The sequence below is a fragment of the Neopsephotus bourkii genome, unplaced genomic scaffold, assembly GCF_033783945.1.
Source record: "Neopsephotus bourkii isolate Nb327-2 ecotype Australia unplaced genomic scaffold, CSIRO-AGI_Nbou_v1 NB_1139, whole genome shotgun sequence".
NCBI lineage: Eukaryota > Metazoa > Chordata > Aves > Psittaciformes > Psittacidae > Neopsephotus > Neopsephotus bourkii.
Window position 1 is genome coordinate 283,069 of NW_026901625.1, and position 27,212 is coordinate 310,280.

At 50.3% G+C, this 27,212-nt stretch overlaps 1 protein-coding gene across 2 annotated transcripts in view; it reads left to right on the top strand.

The window, feature by feature from the left end:
* Window positions 1-864: 864 nt before the first annotated feature.
* Window positions 865-27,212, top strand: part of SYT6 (synaptotagmin 6) — a 32,720-nt gene continuing 6,372 nt past the window's right edge. Inside the window, exons 1-5 of one of the 2 annotated variants that reach the window (XM_061362792.1) lie at window positions 865-1,582; window positions 18,301-18,635; window positions 20,765-21,323; window positions 25,348-25,468; window positions 26,899-27,070. In XM_061362792.1, coding sequence (XP_061218776.1) covers window positions 1,424-1,582; window positions 18,301-18,635; window positions 20,765-21,323; window positions 25,348-25,468; window positions 26,899-27,070 — 1,346 coding nt within the window. In that variant the 5' untranslated portion in view covers window positions 865-1,423. Of the gene's footprint in view, window positions 1,583-18,298; window positions 18,636-20,764; window positions 21,324-25,347; window positions 25,469-26,898; window positions 27,071-27,212 lie in introns of both variants that reach the window. The other variant, XM_061362793.1, reaches the window with a different exon arrangement.

Here is a 27,212-nt window from a genome sequence, read left to right on the forward strand (position 1 = left end):
TTTGGGCCTTCAGCCCCGGCAGCCTCTGTCCCGCTGTTTGCCCAGCTCCGATGCTGGCCAGCAAATGGTGCAGGTGGCACGAGCTCAGGGTTACAGAGGGCAAGAAAAAGGCTGGGTTTGTGCTCTGACAAAACAAACGGTTGTGGAGGGTGTGGATGCTGATGCTGGGGGCTCTGCTATTGCTGCCCAGCAAGCCTGGAGCCCTCGGGTGTGAAACAAAGGTGAATTGACCCAAGATGACTTTAGCTTTAAAAGTAAAAGGTTCTTGGTATGATCCTTGAAATGAAATCAGCTTTTTCCCCAACTAATTGGATTTTATTATTGATTTCCATGTTTCAAGCCCTCAATTGGACGTTAACCTTTTTCTAAGGCTTTGGTTCAGGTTTTTTTCATCTGTTGAAATCTCTTTAAGGTGAATTCCGATTCCAGATGCGATGCTTGACTGATGTATTCCAGGAATTCCTCTTTTGGTGCCAGTTTTGATGGCTCAAGTGAAAACTGTTGCTGTGCTGGGGAGCTGTGGTGGTGCTGGCTCTCCCCTCTGCTCATTGTATCTGTACTGGCTTCTCTGCTCCGGGAGCTGCACGGAATCATTCTGCTGTGCAGGCTTTTAACTGCCTGTTGCACGATTGCTGCTTCTCCCATGCCTGTCAGCCAGATCCCCTGTTCAGAACCATGGCTCTGTCATGTGCCATGACCTGTCTGCTCAGTTGCAATAGGCACTAACAAATACTGCAGAAAATGATACTAAAAGATGTGTAATTATGAAATTCAATGGTGTTCTCGATCTCTGCTGCCATCTGTAGCCTGTGATTGTGTTAGGACCAGCACAAACAAATCGATGAAACCTGCTGCTTTTCTTCTGTTGCCTTTGGCAGTTGTAAGTAGTTTGTGCGGTGTTGGTGGGAGCATCTTGTCTCTCTTTTCTGATGATGTGCTGTGCTCAACAGGGAGATTTCTGCTTTCACTGTGCTTGCAAAACTGCTCCGGGGCTGGGATGTGCGACTGCACCTGAAGAACAGAGATGGGGCAGCAATGAAAGGGTTAAACCAGATTTCTCTGGGCTGTGGCTTTAACACCGTAGTACGGAGGGCACAGAAGTGGATGTGGTAGGAGGTTCTCTGCCTGGAACACGCCTTGGCAGCACAGATATGATCTCAGAGGCAATAAGGCATCAGGAGCACTGGCAGGACCGCAGCGAGCGGTGGTGTGTGGAGGCTGAGCAGACATCCCTGGGCTGAATGCTGAGGAGGGCTGGTGGAGCTGGAGCGCTGCCTGGCACCGGGTGTCCCTCAGGGTGCTGCCATGCCAGAGGCTGGAACCGGTGCGAATCCGTGTGTGTGACTAAAAGTGAACAGCCCCTCTTCGCCCCGGTTGACTTTCTTAGACAGCAGAGGCAGAGCGCAGAGGATGCGGTGGGGAGATGAGTGGTACCAAGGATGACAGCCGCTGTCAGAAGGCGATCCGCATTGTCACCGAGCTGTGCCAGAAGAAAAGCCTGCCTGGCCTGGACCTGGACGCCTGCAGGGAATTCCTCCTGCTGCCTTCTGACCAGAGCCTGATCATCTCTGAGCCAGGTATCGTGCCCTGGTCCTTGTGCTCGAGCCGTGCTGTGATGGCAGCTGGAGGGAGGCAGGAGGACCCTGCAAGGGAGGGGATGTTCGCAAGACCCAGGGGGCTGTTTGCCTTTACACGTGTTCCATGGGAAGCTTGGGGTGCAAGTGCTGCCCCACCTGTTGATGAGGAGCAGTGGAGCCCATGGGAATGGCTGATGGGGTAACTGAATGGAGATGGTGCACAGAGGGGTGTGAAGTGCTGGTGAGGAGGTGGTTCATGAGATAAAGTTGCTGTGAACACTCCTTATGCTTAAAACCCAGACACTCCTGTCCTGCATAAGGCAAAAAGTAGTAAAAAGCCCATTTAAATAGCTGAGAGGACAGGAACTGATTGTCCCAGTTTGAGAAAAGGGGGGACTTGCAGTGATTTTTGTTCACCAGTAAAGGATCTTAATGTACTTCCACGTGTTTGGTTGACTTTGCTTCAGAACTGCCTGAGGTTGTTCCTCGCCAGCCTGTAGAGCCAGGGAGATGCGCTGCCATGTCAGAGATGGATCTGAGAGCAAAAGGGCATTTCTCTATTGTGAAGCAGTTACTGTTCCGTACACTCCTGCTCCCAGCTTGTTCCGGAGGGGTTGTCTCCTGCTGTAACTTCAGAGGGCATTGGCAGGGAGCTCACAGCCCAGTGCTCAGGAGCAAAACCCAAAAGCCCACACTTTCTAGCATTCCTGGTGACACGTTGCAAGTTGTTTGTGCACTGGAACATCTGCATCAAGGGCTTCTGTTAAGGTTTCCATAGGTGGTGATCCACCAACCCAACCTGATTGCACAGCATCGCTTTCCTTCCCTCCTTCTGAGGACCCCAGCAGAGCCCCGGTACAGCACAGGAGCCCTTTCTGTGTCACCCTGCTTTGGTTGCTCCTGCCCCTCTCTGCCCGTGTCTCACCCCAGCTGCGAGTGGCACCCAGAGCTCTCTGGTTTTGCAGGGCTGCTGCTGTCTCTTTGCTTGCATCCCACTCTGCTTGTGATTTCATCATCAACTTACAATGGCTTTGCTTTACCCCTGCTTGTCCTCAAGGCCTCTGACTGCTGCTGGTACCGTCCTTCTGCACTGCAGCCAGTGCAGCTGCTGATTGCAAATAATTTGCTGAATTGCTTTGTCAGTTTGGTACCAAAATGGACCTGTTCTGACCATTCTGCTCTTGGTCTGCCTGCTCTCATACAGGAGGTTCTTATTTATCCTGCAGTCTGCTCAGGATAAACCTCACTTTCAGGTTGCGATTGCATCATCACCTGCCTCTAACATCTCAAACCGTTGTCTGCTCTTGGTATAAGCATCAGCCTCTTGCCCAGTACCCTGGGCAAGTCATGCTGGGCTGGCTGCCTGCACCAGGTGCATTACCAGCTATGACTGTTGTCTCTGCTCTGCATGACGGGGCCCATTTTTATGTCTAGACAGCACTGAGGACACTGCTTGGGCTCGATGGGTACTAACACTTCTCGAATGCCTGGATATAAAACTGCTCCAGCAAGGGGAACAAATCTGTTTGCATTGAGAGTTAACTAATGTCACAGTGATGGTGCTGAGAGACCTTTCCCATTAGTGTCTGGATGTTCATTTCATTGTCTGCCAATTGTGCCTTGTCCGTTTTACACTGAAGACTTGTGTTAAGCAAATTGGTTGGTGGAGTCCTACGTTCAGATCCAGCAAGTCCTTCCTCAGAAAGAGGTGGTGTGGAGATGAGCAGTGATACAGCTGTGAGACAGGGTACGATACCGGCACGAGTTCTGGTACCCATGCTGGACAGCACAGCCTTGGCAACCAAGGCTGGAGTAGAACTGGCTCTGTTTGTCATCATCATCACGTGAAGTTAGTGGCTCCTCTCAATTTGTTACCTCTCCCTATTAGCTAATGGCTGACTCAGCTTGGCTTGTCAAGCACCCCAATGAAGTTCACATTGTCTGTGAGCAGGCAGACAAAAGCACTCCAGTGCTGCCAAAGCTGGGAGCCAGGGCTGCTTCTGCCCGGCTCTGCTTGCTGTTAGACCCTCCGAGGTAGTTTGGTTTTTTCTGTTGTCTCATGTATTAATGGAGAGCAATATGTTCCAGGGATGCTGCGGAGTGGAAAGAAATGACCCCAGTATCATTAGCCTTGAACTGCATCTGAAAGTGGGAAAAAACTGTGACTGTAAGGATGTTACTGAGTAGTTTAAGTAAGAATATGTCAGAGTTTGCTTTTATGAAGTGATTATTTCTCTTAAAACCATCTTGGACTGAATGTGGAATGTGCTGCCATGTATAAAGTGGCTGCTCCTTGACTCTGTACTTCGGGTTATGCAATAGATGATTCTCCTACTTAAAGTCAAGAAGAGAAATAGAGCTGCAGCATTCCTCCAGTATGCCATACATTACTGCACAATCCACAGAGGAGCACTGCAGGCTGCTGCTGGCGGGTAACCCGGGAGCTAAGTGTGTCAGAACAATCAGGTATTGGGATGAGGAAGGTTTTGGTCTCGATGTGTCAGGGGGATGCGAGGGCAAGCTTCGCCTGCAGATCGGCCCGTGGCGATGCCAGGAATAGAACTGATCTCTTGGCTGTGGGCCCTGAGATCGAGCAAGATGCAGCATCCTTTTGTTGTGCCTATCTGAAATCCTCCCCCGTAGCTCCCTCCATCTGATAGCTCTCTTCCCTGCCAGTCCTCAGCCTTGTGCAGCGATGCTCTGAGTGTGACTTAGTACACAGGAATGAGCTGTAGACAGTGCAAATGCCTGTAACATAGGGACAGGGTTTACCACTGCGGAGGTGTGCCTTAAATAAACGGGTACATCCCTTCTCTGCCCTGGAGGTGCAGCGAGTGCTCTAGGATAGAGCTGGGAGGATCTGTGGACAAGCCCAAGTGAACTGCAAAGTTCTTGGCTGCCAATGGAGGGGAGCCCAGGGCAGGCTCCCATGGTGTCACTGCACCCAGCACAGCCAGCCACCCCGTCACCCCGTCCCTCTGCCCCGGGAGCAGAGCTGCTTGTTGGAGACCAACAGGATCCAGGGAGCCAAGTGCTGCTCCCCAGGGCTCGATACAAGCTCCTGTGGTGGAGTGAGCTCTCCCCTGACCGCTCCGGCCCGTGCAGCTCAGCTCCATCCTCCAGCATCACCGGGTACCAGCTGCAGCTCTCACCATCGCAAAGTGTGCTGTGTGCTTCTCTGCACGCTCACGATGTCACTTGGTTTGGTCTGACCTGTGTTACCAACTCGTTCCAGTGCTGGCCTGAATCAGGTCCTGCTCCCTGTGGATCTGGCTGTGGACAGAGGCTTCCAGCCAGTCCTGGTAGGTTGTGCCAAGCAGGGAATGGTACAGAGATGGGAGCTCGATTCCACAGAGAGATTTAAACACTAAGTGATCGTTCTGAAATGAACATGCAGAGCTGATGGAGTGTGACTGGAGCCTGTGGCTTGTGATGCTTGCTCATCTAAAGGATGCTGCATCAGCACGGGAGGGAATTTACACGAGGATCAGAGCACATCCGGGAGCAGCCCCTGGGTTTGATTTCTGCCGTGCTGTGACTTTACAACATAAATTGGGGTTTCTTGCCTCACTGTATCCATGCGTTAAAAGCTTCACTGCCCCATAGCGTAAGTACAGGATACAGTGGATGCTGTGCAGCGGCGTTGCAGTCTTTACCCAGCATAGAACTGTGTGCACAGCAATCCCTGTTGGTCTCAGCACAGTTTGTGTACCCTCCTCATGCACTGCTTCATCCCAGTGAGATGCTCCAGTGCTTGATAGCAAAACTAAAGAGAGAGCAAGAAGGACAGCGAAAGCAGAAGAGGCCTTACGCTGGTGCCTGTTTCCAGGCACACTGTGTCAGCTCGGATCTTGCCATAATTCCAAGCACATTCAGTGTTTTGCCCTTTGTGTGAACTGTTCTTTTTAAACTCCCTGATGCAGGGAGTACATCTCGTACCGCGCTGAGCCCTTCCAGCGCTTCGGAAATGCTGCTAAATGTTAAACCCACAAGTACATGAGTGCTCTTGCTGCAGGCAGAAAGAGGGGTGAATCTGTGCTGCAGTAGAGGGGTTTAGTCACTGGAGGAATGTTGATGCAGAAAGAACCCTTTGCTATGATGGAATTGCTTATGGATCAGTTTCCTTGGGAAAAAACTCACCCCTGGATCGGACAGTTTGACTAATGGGAAACTGGTGACATGCCCATTCGCTGATACGGGATGCCTGCAGTCGCTACCTATAAAATAGGGGCAAGTCCTGAATTTACTTACCCAGCTGTAAGGACACACTTTGCTGAATTGAGTGTATTTTAAGCTAGTACAACCGTAAACATGTTTAAAGCCACCCGGGCAAAGCTACTGTTTATCGCTGAAACGTGTGTTTCCATTGGGAAACGCACCTTGGGGCAGAAATGCTCCTTATCACGGAGTGATGCACTTGCAAAATGGATCTTGCCTTTCTCTGCAAGGGTCTGGTCCAGCAGCAGGAAAGAGCCAGCCTGAGCTGTGAGCAGCAGATCTGCTCTTTAGCTCAAGTAAAGCGGGTTTGGGCTCTGATCCTGAAGGTGTCAGGTTCAAACCTTGCTGCCAGAGGAAGGTTTGCAAAAGTGCATTAAACTAAGGTTAAAAGCAGCAATGTAAATGTAGGGAAAATGGATTTTATAGGCTGCCTGTGAACATGTGTCTCTGCTTATGTATTGTGTGTGGATCTGACTCTACAGCTGCCTCTGGCTATGCACTGTGATGGTCCTGGTAAATGAAACACACCTCTGGAGCTGTGTGTGTTTAGGAGCGATGTAAGGAGCTCTCTGCATAGATTCAGGTTTGCATCTGCCTCATTGCTGTTGGTTGATTCATTCCTGAAGTAGTACAGGGAGGCTGATGATGTTTGGAGGGGGTTTTGCGGACCTCAAAGCCTGTTCCATTGCAGCTGCAGTAGCCTCATGCATAGTCAGGGATCAGCATCTACAACTCCATAGAAACAGGCAGCCAGATTGCTGCTGGTGTTAATTGAGGATGTGAGCAGGCTGAGGACAGTGACCAGGGACAGAGCTGAGGAGCAGACACCTCGGGGGTAAGTGCACGTTTCTGGAGTTACTTTGTTCATTTTTTTTGCCTTTTTTCCTCATTTGGAGCCGCTTTTCCTTCACAAACATTTGGCTTCATCAGTTTCGGGATTTGCCGGTGAAACGTTTCCTTCTGCTTTTAGTATTCTCCCTGTGTTTCACTGAAAGGCAGCATGTGCTTGGAGCTGGTTCAAACCAGGGCATAGCCCGGCTCTGATCTCCCCCTTATTTTGTGGCATGCCTCTATGGAGCTGGTATTTTGTGTTTGCAGGTGTTTGTTGCTTGACATCTTTGCTTGCTGAAGTGCGAGCAGCGCGATGTGCACAGCCTGCTGCACGTACCAGGCATTCACTGGCAGGCGCACAGCCCCACATGTGTGCAGTCATTGCTCAGAGGGGAAAGCAGAACTAGAAGTGGGTCTCATGTCTGATACATGCGTTCATTTAACTGGAGTTTCAGCTATCCTCATTTATCTTCCCTGTTCTTCTGCTCACTGTTCTCATTTCTAGGTATAATCGCATATTCATGCTTTAGGACCCCAGGTTTCCATCTCTCGTGGGTTAGGCAGCTTTTTCTAGCTTTAATGTTTGCTATTTCTGTGTCGAAGATGATAATATATCTTTTTCCTTCCTCTCTGTATATCGTGAAATCAGGAAGCTTGTCTGCAACAGCCCTTATTGTTTCAACCCAGTGGACTCACTAACACAACAGACATGCTGGCAGTTGTTCGTGAGAGATGTGATTTGTCCCTCTGCCATGCACTGGTTTTAATTATACTTATACACTGCAAAATGGCATCCTGGAGGGACAGAGAAGGGATCTTTGGAGTCATTGTACATTAACTGCGCGTTTTCCTTGTCAGTGGGAAAACAAGAAAGTTATCCTGCAGGTGAATCAGTGCACAGGGAACCTGCAGATGCTGATTAAGGCCGCCTTTATGTTTAGTTCAGTTTGTTATGCTGTAGCAGGTTAGTGTTTGACAACATCACAGCAAACTGTGCAGCAAAGGCTAAAGGCAGGATGCCAGAAGCTCAGTTCATGCAAGCCCTTTCAGAACCATCATTAAGCCATACAGTCCTAGACTATTTGGTTCCATGGAATGGTAATTCTAACACAACACTGTCTTTGGTAAGTATTACTCTGATTTTCTATGCATGTTTGTAACTGCTGCTGCGAAGTGCATGTGCCCACGTAAGAACACAGTGTTAGGTGAGCACAGCGAGCACCTCCTTAAATACCTTCTTTCCGGATGCAGTGCTTCATCCCTTGGACATCTGTGAGCATTCGCTCTGAGTTATTTGAGCTCAGTTCTGAATCTGGTTCATGCTACAAGGATGCTGAGCTGCGTGGTGCAGAGTGAAAGGAGTCATTGGGAAAGGGAGACAGGATCTCAGAATCTACTGAATCGCTCTGTAGGATCAGGCACTCGGGCTGCTGCATGGTACATTTCAGGGGTTAAAGATCTCTCTTTGTTACAAGCTAATGGAAGCAGCAGCAGGAGCTAATGACAGGAGCAGAGCCAGGAGGAAGTTCCCTGATCATTCAGCAGGGCTCGAACAAAGAAATGCTCTTTCCATAACAACTGCAGCATTTCAGTGCCGGGTCTCTGTACCAAGCAGCCGGTCCCAGGCAGGTTGGTGGCTGAGGATGCTTCTCGGCTGCTCTGAATCCTGCTTCAAACAAGCTGGTGCTGCTTTGCCCTGCAGAGCAGTCTGTCTTTTGTGTGCCAGGTATCCTCAGCATGGCAACTGATGGAGAGGAAGAGGGCATGACATGGGCTTGCGTGGTCATACCGGTTCTAGATGGCTTTAATTTCCAGCCTGTGCTCCCGAGCACAGGGATCTGTGCATCACCTAGTCCTTGCAGCATCTGGAGCTGCGGGAGTTCTGGTTGAATTCTGCCTGGTTTGGACCTCCTGCAGGGCAGTGGGGCTCCGCCAGCACGGTTTGCTATAGCTGAGGAGCCCCCTTGCACTGGAGAGGCTCCGTGTCCCTGTGGGGTCACTCAGCCAAAGGAAACCCTCTGGGAAGCTTCCTGGGCCACCTTGTCCATGCCCGGGGCCTTCTGCCCTCCCCAGGCTGAGCTGTTCCGGGCTCACAGGGCTGGAGGCTGCCCAGTGCCTGTGCGGGGACACAGGTCAGCGGCTGCGGCAGGGTCACCTCCAGGCTGCAGGCAGGGATGGGCAGAGCCCCTCGCCCTGCTCCCAGCCAGGCTTTATTTATCCTGAGATCTCTCCAGCGCAGCCTTCTCTGAGGGGTTCGGCACCACAAGGGAGCCAAGGGGAGAGGCGCGGTGAAGCTTTCCCCACATCTGCACCTCGCTGTGGGAGGTGGAGGGCAGAGCGCAGCTGCTCTGGTGTAGCCATCACTGAAGTGCTGCTGCCCCGGGCCCTGGGACCTCGCAGCAGTCACAGCTTTGGCTGGGGTTTTGAAGGGAAATGGTAAGGTCCAGGCTCTGTGGTCATTTAATGGAAGCAGAGTCACAGCCGAAAGCTTTGGCTCGTTTTGTTTGCATCGCATCATGAGCCACCGCTGTGTTCCTGCTTCCCAGATGTGTCCCGGTGCTTTGCTCTCTGTCCAGCTCTGCTCAGCGTCAGCAGGTCTGGATAGAGACTTCTCTCCCATGCAGGATTCCGTGGTGCATCTTCAATGCTCGGCTCGGCTCCTGTGTGTTCATGGTCACATCATGGCAGGAAGATGATGCTCAGCTCAGCCTCAGCCCAGGGATGCTGTGTGTGTTCAATGCTGCCGAGTCGTTTACAGATGTTGCTCCAGCATATGTGCTAAACTGTCATGGGATTAGCACACAGCTATGTACTGTAATTGTATGCAGTGTGGCTTGTAATAGTTCATTAGATTGCCATCAGTTAGGCACAAAGCAATGACAACTCATACTGTCTCATTTATAACACTCTAGAGAGCAGCCGATTAAGACACAGAGCTCCCCAAATCCCTGGGGAATATTTCCTTTGGTTTGGAACATTGTCTTTTTCTTTGTTTTTTTGTCACTTTTGATAACAGAAATGCTGCATTGCTGACAGCTCCGAGTTCCCTTCTGCTTGCAAGGGTTTGGGTAACAAAATGTGCCTTTGATGCAGCCTGGAGGGTCGATAACCACTGAATACCAACACGTTTGGTCTTCAGAAGCCCTCGATCAGGCTCCCCCCTTGCAGCTCTTCTGCTGGGGCATGACCAGTGTAAGGTGTGTTATCTTCTGGGGATATTGGTAAGGGTCTCCCAGTGTTGTTTACGGAGCCCACAGCCACTTGTGGGCAAGGCGATGGTGGAAGAAGGGAATTTACACCCCAACTCCCAGGCTGAGCCAGGCCTGCCAGGGCTCTGCCAGCTGTGCAAGAGAGCTCTTCCAGATGTTACAGTGACTTGGTCTGCACAGCGACTGTGGCTGGGGGCTGGCGTTATCCTAAGAGCCCCCCAGCCACGGTGGTAGGTGGCAGTTAAACCTGTCCCCAGCACTGACCTTGGGGGTTTAATATCTTTTGTCTAGATCTTCCCACCCAGATTTGAGATTTCTTTTCTGATTCTAATCCTTGTCAGCCATGATTTGATCTGGGCTTTAAAGACATTTGGCTTATGTGAGCTTTCACTGAGCCACCCATCACCTTCAATCTTGAGGAAGGTGATGAGGAAAGGAACAGGCAGTCTTTCTAAGCTCGAAAGTCTGGTTTTCTTTCCTCTGTACAAGATGTCTTTAAATCCATAAAGTCCTGTGGCCGGACAGAACTCATTTGTCTGTCTCTAAATACATAGATGAGGAAGAGGATGTCCGCACAGGGGTGTCTGACTCTCACTTCTATTTGCTATTACTGCTTAGCAGAGATTTCACTGAGGTCTCATGGTATTGTTTTGGCTGTCCAGAACCTGGTGTAGTAGAGACTTCTCCTGCATGTAGCAGGTTCACAGATGTCTTTTGCTTGTCAGCTCTTCCTGATCCTTTGATTTTGGGGTTTCTTTTTTGCAATTAACTCTTTCTCCATTCTGTTTCAGTGAGCAAAGCACAAGTAGTCCAGCCTCCCAAGGTCTCCTCTTCCATTGCATTCCTTTGTTTGATGTATTGCGCATTTCCATACGTATGTATTTAGGTTTTCCTTTTACAATGATCTGTAAGTACCTGTGTGTCAAGTACCTCATTGCTGGCTCTGCACTTGAAAATCACCCCCAGTGTTTCCCTCTGAACTACCCTGTTCAGCTTTTCTTCTGCTTTTCTAACCTCAGCGGAACTGGAGCATCTCCCCCTGTGCATCATTTGCCGTCTGTTCCCTGGGTGATGGAAGCACCAAACTGAAGCGGCCGGGCAGCAAAGGGGATGACAGCCTCCATTTCCCCCCTTGTCCCTGTTTAATGCACTTGTGTCATCAGCTCTCTCAGCCCATCGGGTGGGAGGGTCCCTACCGAGGGGCTGGGGGGCAGCAAGGGCAGTGCCCTCCCCTCGGGTGCGAGCAGCTCACAGCCCTCCCGCCTGCGCCTGCTTCCTCCGAGCCAAGGCACAGCAGGAGCTTCAGCTGCAGCCTGGCTCTGTGAGCAGGACTCAGCCGCTCTCTGCTCTCCCTGCAGGCCGGGCACGGTGCAGGGGCCGGCCCCACAGCCCTGTCCCCTCGCAGCGATGGGCTGCCGCAGGCTCCATCACAGCACGGGGAAACAAACGGAGGTTTCACGCTGCACCCACAGCCAGGCTGCTCCCTGCGGCTCTGGATGGAGTTGCTGCAGCAGTTACCTTATTCCATGTGCAAATTTATTGTTTCACTGTTTTCTCCTTATTTATAATTTGAACTGGAGATTTATAACTTAGCACAGGGATTCCAGGACGGCAACTGGCAAACTGTTAAAGGAACCAAACTTCCCATGAAGTTTTCCATGTCTTATGTTCTATTTATTCTTCCAGGCGTAAGAATCGTATTCCCTAAAGAATTACCGTGAATAGTGAAGAAAGCCCTGGCATTGCTTATGCAGGAAGTTTTGCCTGGATGGAAGTTGTGAGGCTGCTGCTTGCGCTCGGTCCATAGCTCACAGTTGCTTGAGACACAGGAGGATCCCTGCAAGGTGTCCTCATGAAGCAGGTTGTCTTCATCCTTAACGTGCAATAATGAGATGGTTTGAATTTTATCATCTTATATAATTACTCTCAAAATAGCTTCTGATTCATCCTTTCCTTTGAAGCTTATAGTTTGCATTCCAATGAGCTCCTGCATGGCAGGAACCCCGTGCTAGCAGCAAATTAATGTTTAAGAAGTTTTATTCTAACTGAAACTTTGGCAAAAGCCAGTCTGAGCATCCCTGTCTCTCTGTGCCTATCACCCATCGCATAGTTGGCTGTGCACAGGAGAGGAGGAGGCTCTGTCTGGGTTCCTGCAGAGCCCACGCTGGCAGGAGGAAGCTGGTGGGAGCTGATAGTACAAGACTCAGTGTCCAAGGATGGCGGAAGCGTGGGAATGGGATAAATCCCCTTTTAGCTTTGTGCAAGGGAAGGCTGAGCTTGCAGAGATTCCAAAGGGATGTTTTGGAAGCTCTGAACGTCTCCTCTCAGGACATCTGCACAGCGTTCATCTCATACCCACCCCTCTGCTGGTGTGACAGGGGAGTTTACCATTGAGCTGCATATGGTGAAGCGAGTGTGAAAGTGCAAGGCAATCTGTGCAAACTCTTCCTGCTTTCGCACTGTTTTCCATTCACCACCATGGTCCTGGCTTCTCTGGGGTTACTGAAAGAGCAACGAAACAAGATCTGGCCATGCCCCACAGCAAAAAGCATCTGGAAACACTGCTTGCCTCCACCTGGAGATACTGTGAAGTGTCCCAGGGTTGTGTGAGGGTTCACACAGTGCAGGAGTCTCTCAGGTCTCTATTTCACACCGTTGTCCTGCACTGGGCGGCGGAGAGGAGCAATCAGTGGGGTTTCACTTACATTACAGGAGATAAACCCGTCCTGATTTGTTTCTGGGCCTACCAAGTATTTCTGTGACTTCGTTTTCCTCTCCCACGTACCCTGAGGATGGGGCACCATCCTTGGCACCCTGAGGATGAGGGGCCGTCCTTGGCGCCCTGAGGATACAGGACCGTCCTTGGCCAGGCGATGGTCCCTGTCCCCCTAACAAACAGCCCAGGCTCCTGTTGGCCTGAGCAGGGTGTCAGTGGGTGCACCAGGGCTGTAGTGACAGGACAAGGGGTGAATGGTTCAATCTGAAACGGGGGAAGTTCAGGTTAGAAATAAGGAAGTTCTTTCCTGTGAGGGTGCTGAGGCGCTGGCACAGGGTGCCCAGAGAAGGAAGGGGTAATGCTCCATCCCTGGCAGTATTCAAGGCCAAGTTGGACAGAGCCCTGTGTGCCATGGTCTGGCATAAGGCATCTTTGCCCATGGCAGGGGTTGGAACTGGACGATCTTTAGGTCCTTTCCAACCCAAACCATTCTATGAGTCTATTCTATGTTTTGCTCTGTCACCATTCCCATGGCTGTGGCACACTTGGGAGAGGAGAAGGAGGTGGCTGAGCACTGCTTGCTGCTGCACTGCAACTCACCTCTCATCCAGTGCAGCCCTTCATGATGGACCAGGCAGCAGATTTCCTGCTCAGAATTGCTGTGTTTGCTGCTGCTCCATGGTGCCTTGCAGGGCTCGTTCCAAGCTGTGTTCCCAAAGGGGTAGTTCCCTTGCTTTGCTGTGGTTCGTGTTTTAGTGCTGCTGCATTGGTTTAATGTTCAGTTTCTGCTCCGTCTGGTCCCTGCTCCTTGCTCTGGAAAGCTTCAGCGCTGAATGATGCTGATAAATAAACACATCTATAGCCAGGGTTTAATGCAAACCTCTTCTTTTCCCCTGGGCTTGTTCTGTGCTCGCCTCTGCCCCTGCCTCAGGCATCCAAGATCCACCACAGTTTCTCATGGCCAATTTGCAGCCATCAGCTCATCAGACTTACATTGCTGATGCTCCTCAACTGGGAGCAAATTAGATCAGAGTTAGTGGGTGTCTCACGTGGTCTTCTGTAGCCCCAGAGCTGCCCGTCTTGTCCTCCAGCAATGACTCTTACAGTAATCCATCATTTGAACGCATGATCCCTCCAAAGCCCTACAGAAATAGAACAACATTCTCCCCAGAGCACAGCAGAGGGGCAGGATCCCCCCCCGGCCCCGAGCTGCTGCTCAGCCTTAGGGGTGCAGCCCAGCACAGGGGGGTCAGATCAAGTCCTGGTGTCTGCTGCGGCTGCGCTCCTCCTGCGCGAGCCTCTGCTCATGGCATCCGATCTCTTCAGCCCCCTGGAACCTGCACTCATGGCATTCAAACTTTGTTTAAATCTAGCAGGTCGCTACAGTGACTAATAGGTGCTGGAGCACTGCGGGAGCCATCCAGCGTGTTTTGTTTTCTCTGTAGGGAGTGGGTGGAAAGGAAGCTAAATTACCTCTTCAGGATATTAAATATAACTGTTCGCATTAAACTCCGAGTTACACACGAATCTCTTCAATGGGAGCTCAAGCTACTTCACAGTGATAAAAGTCAGTGTTGCCATAATTAGACCAGTATTGTCTTGCAGCTAATAGACTGCTGTAATCATGGCTTTGTCATATTAGTAATCGTTTTCTGTTTGCCCTTTGCTAATTATCCCCTTTGGTATCTCACTTTGGGTATGAGGAAGTCAGCAGGGACATAAAGCTGAAAGGTATTTCCACCATATTCTCTTAATTAGCTCCCATCCAAGATGAAACAAGGGATGGCTGCACTGCGGAGCTGCTCTCTGAGTGCACGGGGGGGTGAACTAGCCAAGAAATGATCCCCCTTGCCTTTATTCCTTTAAGCTTTACAGTTTTCAATTGCTCCACCACCCCTTTGTCCTGCCCTGTTCCATCTCATCTCTTATCTGAAAGGCAGTAGGAAGCAGTGGCCTTCTCAGGAGTTTTATAGCTTTGAGCCATCCTGTGAGGGGTTTTTGGTAAGATTCAGTAACCAGCTTTTGAGATGTTACAAACCCAGTGAAAACACGCAAGAAGTCAGAAGGGAAAGAAGATTGTTTGCTGGTCAAGTTGAGAGGTAACAGACCTCCTTTGTGCTCTTGGCATCCCCATTGCTTGCTGTTGGCTTCGGGTCTTTTCTGCACTGAGATTCTTCCATCAAAGAGCATTTCACTGCTGGAGTCCTCTGTCAAATACCCACAGTCGTGACACTTGTTTGTATTTAAATGCCTGAATATGATCCTGTCTCTCAGCTTGTGGCACTGACCCAGGGCGTCCCTGAATGTCCCCGTTCTCATGCTGGTCTCGCCACTGCTCCAGATGGCTCTGGGAGCAGGGTGCTGCCCTGCTGCCCTCTGCCAGAGAGGGACAGTCCTGGGCCAAGCATCCCCTGAGCATCACGCGGGCAGCTTCCCACTGCCCTCATCCCTGCTCCCTTCTGCGTAACTGTTCTGTGCAAACAGAGCTGCTCCTGCTACAAGAAACCCAAAGGGCACTGTTGTTTCTGTAACAAGTCAAAGCTGTTTATGCTGTCTCTGAAGACGTTGATTCATTACTTTGCCTTATGCCAGGCTACAGGGGTGGGAGCTCAGCATCTCCATTGACTCAATTTGGTGTTGAACTCCTACTCCGTAAGTGGTGATAAATTATCATTTACCATTAGCCTCTCAGGTATGGCTTTCTCCTGCTCTCTAACAGAAAGCAGAGCAAAGACCATGATCCATGGCCCTTCCTGCAGATGTGCTCATGTCTGTCCTGGGGGAAAGTGGTAGAAAGCTCCATTTGTTTCTCTCTCCATCAGTTGCTCTGGTGGGGAACCTGTGGCACAACTCAGCAAAAGCTCATTCCTGGCTGAGAGGAGCCTTGCCCTGGTTCTCCTGGTGTGGAAATGCTTTCGGTGAAGGTCCCTGCAGTGAAGGACAAGGACTGCTGGTGGTGACTGTCGATGGTCACTTCTGGGGCACTGCTGTGGGATGTAGGGGCAGAGACTCTGTTCTTTGAGGGGTTTGGGTGCACACAGAGATGTAGGGGATCACAAATTCACTATTGCACTTTTGCTTTACGTACCATGCTAAGCCTCTTCCTCAAAAAGCCCTTCATAAGTGAGGCAGACCATCCCTGAGGGCACTGCCTCTGCTTCAATGGGTAAGTAGCAGCTTGGTGACTTATCCTAAGTATGTCAGCTCATGAAGGTAGATGTTCACATCCACATCCATGTCTTTCCTGTTGCTTGCTCTTCCCTCCCTCCTGTTAGTCATGCGAGAGCTTTGTCATTGCTGCTCTGGAGCTAAAAGCAGTTTCCAGCTGAGGGTTCCTCTGGAAAGCAGCTCTTGGTCCCAGGGGGAGCAGGGCTGGAAAATAACCATGTTAATTTGTATTTGCCACCTCCTTCTTTAAGCTTTATCTCTTCAATTACAAGTTGTAACAAAATCTATTTTCCAACATGGCAATTTCTTTCAAGGGAGCTGGGCTTGGATGAGGCACCAGCAGCAAGTGAGATAAGGCAAGGGTGAGGAACGGCTGAAGCTGCTCTGTACTTCTATGGCCCACTTACCTGATAACAAAGTGACAAATAACGGGTATTATTTTAAAGGAGAACAAAACAGAAATGTATTTCCTGCATTTTTCCTCAGCCAGGGCATTCCTCAGGATGATAACAGTGGTGATGCTCTGGGAAAAAGCAGAGGCTGAACTGTTCCTGTGCCGTTCTGTGTTTGATGAAGCCCTTCTTACTGCTGGATGCAGACACAGAGCCACAGAACCATAGAATGGCTCATCCCTCACCCCTCTTTACCCTCTGCTCAGGAAGCCTTGGCCCCCGATGCTGCACAGGGTGGGATAACAGCGACAGAGGAGCTAATCTTTCCCTGGCTGAGGTTCCCTTTTAGTCTGTTGTCTTTGGAGAGCGAGCCTTATGTCCATCCATGCCAGAAATAGCCAAGCAACCTCTGGCCCTGGGGCATTTTCTGTTAGGTGAGGAATTAGCTTGGGTTTCCAGTGTCTTGTAAGTGAAAGGACATTTTAAAACATAACATTTTGAGTACAGGCATTTTCGTAGCAGTAACTTCATACCAGAGAGCTCATTACATCGATTCAGGTCAACCCTGTCCAAGTCGTGTTTCAGTTTAATAAGTCACGAAAAGGTCTTGGCAAATTCCATGTCATCCTCAGACAAACCAAGGCTCTTCCCAGGCAGATGCTTAAAAAAAGCCTGTAAAATCCTGATCCCTTCGACGTGTGCTTCATGTGAGCTGTCAGAGGCAGGAGGAGGAGGTCATGCAGGAAGGGAGCTGTGAATCCTGTCAAATGCATTGCGAACGCCAGCTCAGCAAGAAGTGACATGGACGGAGATGGCTCTCGAGCTGGCAACAGGTTTTCAGAGGTGCTAGCGGAGTGGTTCTGATGTTTCCCGTTAATGAGCCTGGGCATGGGCAGAGGTGTCATAACAGGAACTTCCCAGTTGTGGAGCAGCTCCCAGCAGTGATGGATTCCGCACTGCAACGATTCCCTTGGTGATAACAGACCTGTCTGCACCGAGTTCTCCAGTATTCTGATGAACCCGTTTGACACCATCCTGGGCACAGTTCCAAGACCTAAAGGATAGGAAGATGGTACCTCTGCCCTCTCTGCGCTGGTGGGAACACATTTAGCCAAATCTCGAAGGAAGCTCAGCTCCTGACCTGTACAATCCTATCTATTATTGAATAAGATGGGACCTACTTATTCACCCCAGGAGTGATCCATGCTCCTATCTTGGAGCTACAGCAGCAAATGCATATTGCAGTCTGACCTGTAAAGGAGGCTGCTGAGGGAGAGGGAAAGCTGCAGGAACTTCTGGCTGGCTCTTGGTTTGGGTGGTAATCTGGGAATTAATACCCTGTAAGAAAGGAACTAAAAATAGCCACTATTTTCTCTTTTTGAAGTGCTGTGAATCATTTCACTGCCTGGATCATGTATATATATCTATATACACAATATAGCTTCATCTTTTCCCAATGCTGATAGCTGTGGAAGCTCTTTCCTCTCCAGAAAAAGACTGAAACGCTGAAATGCAGAGTGTGAGGCAAAAGTGACTCAGAGTAGCAGAGAACAGCCGCAGCTCCTATGCTCTTCGGAATAAGGAAGAATGTGTAGTACTTTCTGTACAGCCTCCTTCTATGTTTGCTTCCACTGCATCAGCAGCTTGTGATTTGTTTCTTCTTTATTGGTATTTACTTTTTATTCCCCATGGGCACATCTGGACAAGATGTGAGCACTGACAGCATAACAGCAATCTGCTTCCAGGATCATGGCAGAGAGATGCTTTAATACAGTGTCTGGACACCTGTGCTATGAAGCTAAGAGGCAGTTTCTGCTTGTTTCCATCACCCAGCTCTGCAGTTCCTCTCGATTTCAGGCTCAGCAGTTTGCCAGTGGCAGAAAACAAACCGAGGATGAAGTTTTACGGCCGGTGTAAGCATCACGGTGTAAAACTTCGCAGCTCTGCCACCTGGGGACACGTGTTTCTTCCAGGCTGTGTCTGGGGAGGACACGGGCCTGATCTGCAGGGGATGCTCACTTGGGTTCGACTCCTGCTGCAGAACCTAAGAGCTCCCCGTTAGTCACAATTTGAGTCAGTTTGGAACATTTCTTCCTTTACTTATGGCTTTCTCACCATCTTACTTTTCTCTCCTCCTTCCCTCTTCCTCCCCTCTCCCTGTCGCTGTTGCCTTCTCTCCCTCCGCAGAGCTCTCCGTCAGCCTCCTTGCAGTGATAGTGATTGTGTGCGGACTGGCCCTGGTGGCAGCTTTCCTGTTTCTCTTTTGGAAGCTGTGCTGGGTTCCCTGGAGGAACAAGGCCGTATCCTCTAACCTGGCCGCCCTGCAGAGCGAGGCAGGCTGCCATAAGGAGAGCATGGCGGACAAGCTCAAGGACACGGGCGCCATCAGTTTCCTGGAGGCAGCGGTGAAGATCAGCCACACATCGCCAGACATCCCCGCAGAGGTCCAGATGTCCATGAAGGACCACATCATGCGGCGCACGCGGATCCAGCGGCAAACAACAGAGCCTGCGTCTTCCACCAGGTGAGCGGGATCATGGGCTCTGGTTTGGGTTGAAGGGACCTTACAGCTCCTCCAGCTCCAACCCCTGCCACAGGCAGGGACCCCTTCCACTGGGGCAGCTTGCTCCAAGCCCCTGTGTCCAACCTGGCCTTGAGCACTGCCAGGGATGGGGCAGCCACAGCTTCTCTGGGCACCCTGTGCCAGCGCCTCAGCACCCTCACAGGGAAGAGCTTCTGCCTAAGAGCTCAGCTCAGTCTCCCCTCTGGCAGGCTCAAGCCATTCCCCTTGCCCTGTCCCTACATCCCTTGTCCCAAGCCCCTCTCCAGGTTTCCTGCAGCCCTTTTAGGCACTGGAGCTGCTCTAAGGTCTTCCTGGAGCCTTCTCCAGGCTGAATGCCAGGGATGCAATGCTCTGCAGGGATGCTGCGCCTCATGGTGGCTGTTTAGTGGGCCCTGAGCTTCAGATACCTTCAGGGTGGCTAAAGAAAACACCCCCACCTACATGCTGGATTGCTTGGTGTCATTAACCAATTAATGTGCTAAGACTGGCTTATTGTGGGCCCTTTGAAAAGAACCAGGATTCAATCCCTATTACTGTGACCTGACCTCATTGTGTCAAGCTGTCAGAACGTTTTGGCTATTGTAATTTGCTGGAAGATGAGAGGCAGGCTGAAGCCTTGCTGATGGGATGCTGTCAGGCACAGTCAGACCTCTCCGCTCTCCCTCGTTGCTGTGGCTCCCAGCAGACACAATTAGATAAGCAGAGCTGACGCATCACTCGGTGCACAAGCCTAGAACCAGCTGAGCCCCATGCGGGTCTGTCTCAGCCGGGGACAGAGATGTCAGCATCACCCTGGGGGAACCAGGATAAGGCTGCACAGACCCTGGGACAACTCCTTGGCAAGAGCACTGAGAAATACGGTGCCTTCTCCTTGACATCAGCCTGAGAAAGTGGGACAGGACAGGGTGATCACAGGCTCCTGGCTGCCCCCAGCACTTCTGCTTGCTCTGTTGGCTGTGCCCGTGCTGTGTGTGAGAGCGTGACTGGGCAAGCAGACACTGCTCAGATGGGCCGTGGTGGTGCAGGAATTAGAAGCTGGAGATCAAGTCACCACGGTGCTGCCTGCAGTTGTGCCACACGCTCTTATTTGGCTGCACTGCTCTGTGGGCAGCCGACGGCCTCTGTCACGCACGAGCTCCTTCTGCTTTTATTGCAAGTTCCCGGGGGAAGAGAAGAAAGCTCAGCCTGGATGAATGAGCACGAGCAGAGCGGGACTCGGGCACATGTGGGAAGGTTTCAAACCCACTTTCTCAAGCGAAAGAGCCCAGCATGAACCGCAGGCAGGCAGCCAGACCCAGGGATGCGGTTTGGGATCTCTGACTCACAGCCCAGCTTAGCCCAGGCCAAAATGCCTTTGAGGAACCTGCCAAGGAGAAGTGAGGGCTCCAGCACCGTGGATCACCAGAAGCTACTGCTCTGGCTGTACCATTTATTAGCATGGTTAAATGGCTCCATAAAACTGTTCTTGTAAACACCAGACAATCTGAAATAATGCCATGAGCCCACAGAAAGCTCTTATGCTTTGCTTAGATAGAGCTTTGGTACACACAGTTTCCCTTGTGCTGAAGGGGAGCTCAAGGCAAGAGACAGCTTCCAAATGAGGCTCTGCATCCCTCCCATCAAGAATTATCTATTGTTTCTGGTCAGAGTCTGTCGGAAGCAGCAATACCCAGACTAAAACATAACTTTCTGAGCTCGTTGTGGTTTTCTCACTTTAAAAGCTTTGCAGTGCTGGTATCTGTGATTCTATGATTCCTGGAAGTGTAAGGACTGAGGATGGGAATGAGTCTCCATAGTGCATAGCCTGTGGCTTGGTGAAGGAGTTGTTTGGTCTCATATATTTAACTGTTTGCAGTTTCTCCTGTAACAGGTGAAATGATTCACCTTGTTGCAGACACTCTGGAAGTTAGGAGATGTGCTGGACTGGTTCCTGCGAGCACTCCCTCAGTGTTCACTTCCATACTGTACATGGCTCCCGCGTGGCAGTCAGCAGCACTCCATGCTCTCCCTGCTTTCTCAGCATTAGTATGGGAGGCAAAGGAGAGAAATACCCTTGGAAAGCACAGAGTTGTTGTGTGCTCCTCCTGCAGGCACATCTCCTTCAAGAGGCACCTTCCTCGGCAGATGCACGTGTCCAGCATGGACTACGGCATGGACGTGCCGGCCGTGGCTGAGCAGCCGACCAGCATCGGGCGCATCAAGCCCGAGCTCTACAAGCAGAAATCCGTTGACTCCGAGGACCCCAAGAAAGAGGCAGCAAAAACCTGTGGGAAAATCAACTTCACCCTCAAGTACGACTACGAGAGCGAGACGCTGAGCGTGCGCATCCTCAGGGCGTTTGACCTGCCAGCCAAAGACTTCTGCGGCAGCTCCGACCCCTACGTGAAGATCTACCTCCTGCCCGATAGAAAGCGCAAGTTCCAGACGCGGGTGCACAGGAAGACCCTGAACCCCACCTTCGATGAGTCCTTCCACTTCCCCGTGCCCCACGAGGAGCTGGGCAGCAGGAAGCTCCACCTGAGCGTCTTTGACTTCGACAGGTTCTCCAGGCACGACATGATAGGAGAAGTCATCCTGGAGAACCTGTTCGAGGCCTCAGACCTTTCCCGGGAGACCTCCATCTGGCAGGACATCCAGTACGCCACGACGGTGAGTATCTGGTGCGGATCAGCCCCAGCTGCGTGGTGCTGCGGCCACCGTTAGTGAAGGGTAATGAAAGGGAAAACAGCGGCCTCGGGCGCACGGTTCACCTGGCAAAGGGCTGCTGGGAGGGGAGCAAGGTGCATCACAAGTGTGGATGCCTTGTGGGGGCATCTGCCTCTTTGCATTTGCTCTGCCTGCAAGATGCAGCCCTGCCAGGCTGTGATGTGCCCTGGTGCAGAACCCCAGGGTTTCCCTTTCCTTGCTCTATGATCAGCACGCAAAGAGCATGGCAAAGTTTCGAGAGCTTGAAGGGGGAAGGACCTGGGAGCAGGAATGCAACTGGGACAGGAAAAGCACGTAAAGCACCCCACTGCGGCCAGGTGTGGGGTTCTTATCCTGGGAGTGTTCTGTGTTTTGCTGGGATGACTCTGCGGGAAATAGGGGATGTTTTCCTACTGAAATGAATTATTTCAATGGGGAAAACCCCAACCAACCAAAACCAACACAAAACCAGGGCGAGAGGAGGCTTCGTGAGAAAAAACCTCCAATGGAGGTGTGAGAGGAGCAGAGCCAACATCATGCCCAAGATGCCTTGTGCAGCAGCTCTGCAGACTTCCTACAGGAACGGCAAGCGCCGTGTTTGGCTCCATCCCCTCATCCTTCCCGTGCCATTCTTTGGGAATGGGCCAATATTGGGACATCTCAGTCAGCCCTCACACACCCAAGGACATCTCTGTTTAATCACAAATGAGAAGGGTAAATACAGTTTTCATAATAGCCAAAGAAAGCCCTGGGTGACTAATAATACATTCCATGAACCGTGTGGGTTAGAGGATCGGGACACACTTAGGCAATGATAGAAGCTATTCAAATCACTGGCACTCAGCTATTGGATTGATGAGCGTACAGCCTCTGAATCAGTGAAACATTGTTGGTTTCAAGTCTGCAGAGGTTATTGATTCACAGCTTCCATTATTCCCTAGGAAGTACTGATAAGAATGTTGGAAATGTCCCAGCGTCTATAATCTGCAAGAAAATCAGGTACCCACAGGATGTGATTTTCACCCTCCTGTGTTTATGATTGCAAAGAAAAATCTCTTAACCTAATGCAAGGAGGCCAAAGACCGATTTATGTTCATTTTATACCCTCAACAGGTCCTCTCAGTGCAAGGAGAGGAATAGGAGCTGAGATGATGTTCAGGGAGTGCTCTCACAGTCCCATATGGGGCTGCTCTCTGCTGACATCTGTGTCCAAGGTTTCCTGCCCTTGTCCCTGTGAAACACAGACCAAAGAACGCACGGAAGAGCAGAGCCAGTGCCTTGTGTGGACAACAGCCAAGCGCTGCTGCGCTGTGCTGCAAACACAGGGGTCAGTGCAGCAGGCACACAGTGAGTTTCAGGTGCTCGTTTCTCTGAGAACAGAACAACCTTTTCTAACCATCATTTCACAGTATACATTCTCATTCTTCTCTAGTGTCAGTGAGGTCCGTGGTGAGGAATGGCTCCAGTTTCTGACTGGAGCTGGGCACATGAGAACACAGAGTGCCCAGAGAAGATGTGGCTGCCCCATCCCTGGCAGTGCTCAAGGCCAGGTTGGACACAGGGGCTTGGAGCAAGCTGCTCCAGTGGAAGGGGTCCCTGCCTGTGGCAGGGGTTGGAGCTGGAGGAGCTTTAAGGTCCCTTCAACCCAAACCAGGCTGCAGGTGCAACCCCCGTCCTCAAGCTCACTTCTGATGCAGTGGCAGTGTTCGCAGATGCTCCTTGCAAAGCGCCCCCTCAGTGCAGTTATTTCTTCAGGCTCTGTGCAGTGTGAAGCAATTCATGCTAAAAGTGGAAGAATACGTCTGCAGGTAATGAGAAGTGCCGTGTTTGAAAAGCAAACTGTCCTCTCCAGCGCTCGCTGAGTGCTCATTTTCAGACACTGAATGAATGGGGCTCTGTGAGCTCTGCTCTCTGACATCGGCCACGTTGGAGCCAGGCAGCAAGGAGCAGGGCTCGGGCCAGCTCTCGGGGTGCAGTGACCCCAGAGCTAAAGCTGGTTTCATGGAGCTCAGCAGCCTCCAAGGCCGCAGCGTGACGTGGGGGCACCCAATGCAGCCAAGAGGCTGCAGCTGAAATGAAGCCGTGAATGAGAAGCTGCAGGGGCTCTAAAAGCAATTTCATGTGTGATGGAAACGATCCTGGCCCCTTCATAAGGTGCCTTTAGTAGTATTTTGTGAAGCAAGAAATTCACTCCTGGAGGACACATCAAGAGGTACTAAGGGCAGAGGAATAAGAACTCAGTAAATGCTTCCATGTCTGTCATAGGCAGTTACTGACGGCAAGGCTGGGACTCGAGCTCCTTCTGTTGCATTGGAAGGCAAGCTGTTTAGGATGCTGTGGGCTCATTAGAGAGAGGGATCAGAGGAGGAACTCCGAGTGGCTCAGAGTATTAAGTTCCTATTTACCAGCAAACAGCGCCTTCGGAAACAACGTTTATATAGATACGAGTCTCGTCACCCGTTTTTCTGGCCAGAAAACAGCCGGCTGCTGCTGGGTCTTTAGTGCACTTGGTGCTTGAGAAGCTTCTTAATTCAGTTTTCAGTCAAGTGAAGCCCTGTCAAGAATCACGACTTTTCTATGACGTTCATCAGTATTCTGCCCATGGAATAAATATCACATCGTTGCCTTGCCAGAGAAGGAAATAATTTGGCACGAATCTCAGCCATCAAGAGATCTATTCTCCTAACACTTAGCAAAGCTTTAAGTGCATTTACTTGTCTTTCTAGTTCCATCACTCTACTACTAAGAGCTACAATTTCTTTTCAACAGATCATTATGTGCCATTGAAATGAATCAAACACTCTCTTTCCAAAAATAGATGGGTTGTTTGCTCTACAGATGTGAGATCTGTATGTACAAATTAAGATAATTTCCTTTAATTCATTTTTGGAGGGTGTTTGGGAATCTTTCTGCTGACTTTGCATGTTCCTGCTTTCTAGTTTAAATAGTATTTCTGGGTTGGGTTTTTGCTGTTTTCTTCTGAATTCCCATGAGCAAGGCAATGATGGAATGGGCTTTTAGGAGGTGTAGTAGATAAGGCTGCGTGTACAAGAGGTGCTAAGAGCGATGTATAACCTTCTTTTATGGGGCACTAAAAGAGCAAATCGCACTGGGCTCCGTAATGCAGAAAGCACCAAACATTCCTGAGTGCCACCTGCTGGCAATTCCCTGCTCCCATACAAACACATCCATGCCTTCTACTGCACTTTTCTGCTCTCTGAAGGCATCTCGCAGGGGTTGGTGGTCCAAGCTGGTCACAGTCTGAAATCTCAATTGCCACTAAATGGGGTCCTTCATCGTTCTTGTCTGTTTTAAAGCTCTGATCCCCCCGTCTGTAACGGGTTAGTGATCCATGCTCAGAAATCACTGTCACTCAGTGCATCCTCTGCATTCTCTGGTCATGTGCTGGGCACCAACAAAGTCCATAACCCCCTATTACTGGAGTGTCCTAAAAGCCACTTGTTGCATTCATTGCAGCGTACAAGGTCTCACCTTCCTGTGGTCTGTGCATCCTGTTCCTCCACCTGAGGAAACAGATGCTAGTGTCACACACTTGGCACTGGAATATCCGTGCTGTCCATTCCAGCAAAACTTGAGGCTGACGTGATTTCCTGATGGTGTTAGTTCTCACTTCACTCCTGTGTAAGCAGTGGAGCAGAAAAAGAGGAGAGCATTAGCTGTGATGCTGCAATTGGAAGCACACACTCCACAGAGGCAGTGGAAAACAGTCCTTAGCTATGATTTGAAGCTGTAACATCTGGACACACATTTTCTCTCCTGTTCCTATATTCCTTTTAGCCAGATAATGTTGGGATACACTGGAAGCACCTCCCAGCAGTGAAGTGTCAAACACATCAGAATGACAGGAGAGCAAAGCCTGCTGCAGTGTGAGTGCTGTGTGAGCCCTGCACGAAGCATCGCGTGGTGGGTGGAGGCAGTGAGCTGGCTCCTGCACGTTTCCAATGTCGTGTTCTCTGTTTTATTGAAGGAAAGTGTGGACCTGGGGGAGATCATGTTTTCCCTGTGCTATTTGCCAACTGCAGGCCGCCTCACCTTGACTGTCATTAAGTGCAGGAATCTCAAAGCTATGGATATCACTGGCTACTCAGGTAGGTGCTCGATGGCTGAGAAAGACCCCATAGCATCCACACTTCCTCCTTCTCCCTCCAGGTAGCCTCAATGGATAGTGGGCACACATCTCTCGATGCCGAGGCTGTGTCATGGCACAAACACCCAACAAAGCTTTGTCTGTGGCTTAAATATGAACAGAAGCTTAAAAGTAGAATTATCTTTAAATCCCACTCCCAAAGGCATGACTCCAGGGAGGGTGATTATACACACGCAGCTTTCCCATCCCTGCTGAAGGGTTTACAGGGTCAAAGCTCTTCTTCATCCCTCGGGCTGAGCACTTCAGCTCTGTTGCAGATACTGACCCTGGCAGTTCTATGTGAGTAGCAAATTCTCCATCAAATAACCCCTTTAGCCAGAATCAATCATTTCACCTCAAGATTAGGAAAGGATCATGGATAAATCCCATGGGTACTTCCCCTGCACAATGACCAGTGCTCAGACATTAGGATCAAAGTCACCTGAACACTGTCTGCGCCCACAGTTCCAAAGGGGCTGCTTGCAACCGCAGCATGCACAAGTCCTGGATTTCAACATAAAAAAAGCAATTTCTTTTCCAGAGCTCACCATCACAGTATTTGAATTTAATTGATGACTTGTACTAAAAGCACTAACAATATGGTAAGAGCCTTTTGCATTCAATGTTTCTACCCTGTAGGAGCTTGATCCCATCTGAAATGTCTGAGAGTTGAGACTTCAGGTTCAGCCAGTTCAGTGTTTCTGCAAGAATACATTGCACCTTTAACTGTTACTTGAAAATGCATTGAAATGGCCTGGCAGCCCTTACAGCAAACAGGAGCTATTTGTAACTTGAGGGCATTCTGCCATCATCAGCCAGTGGGAAGCAGAGCTGCTCTAATCCTTTTTCTTCCTCTGCTCTTTGACACTGGGATAATGAGCTTTAAAATTCCCTTACTGCAACTCTGCTGCACAATGTTAGCAATTGGATAGCTCTGGAAGGATCCCTGCAAAAGTTCAGATTGCCAAAATGCTGCATTATGTTGTGCTCTCTTAGACAAGTTCTGGTTTTGCTTAGAGAAAGCACTGGTTTGCTGTCTGAGGCCATGCAATTAAAGCAAGCTTGAATGCCTGAGTGCCCATTGTCATCCGATGGGTACTGGCTCTTGGTTTGAGATGGAGCCTCCTTACGCTTGCAAACCCTTATTATCCTTCCAGGCAGTCTGCATGGCTGGTTCTGCAGGGCCTGGACCTCCCAACACCACTCACACCAGTACAAGAGGTGGTGGACTCAGCTGGTACCCAGACATCCATATTCCTAAAAGTACATTTGAAAGTGCCTTTGGCTCATGGTGATGTACAGTCACCCTTTGATAATGCTGTTTCTATATGGTGATGGTAACAAAAGAAACCTCCATAAGCAGAAGGCCTTTTCCTATCTCTTCCTGCCCAGATCCATATGTCAAAGTGTCTTTGCTCTGTGACGGGCGAAGGCTGAAAAAGAAGAAAACCACCATAAAGAAAAACACACTTAATCCCACTTACAATGAAGCAATAATCTTTGACATTCCCCCTGAGAACATGGATCAAGTCAGCCTGCTCATCTCTGTCATGGATTATGATCGGTAAGTGGGAGGCTGTGGAGGGCTGGAGGGGAAAATGTCCCATTGGATGAAGGTTTTCCTGTTCAACAGCCGTTTTCCTTAGCGTCAGGGCTGTGGTTGCACAGCTCTGTGCCATCACTGTGATTTATTGTTAAAGTGTCAT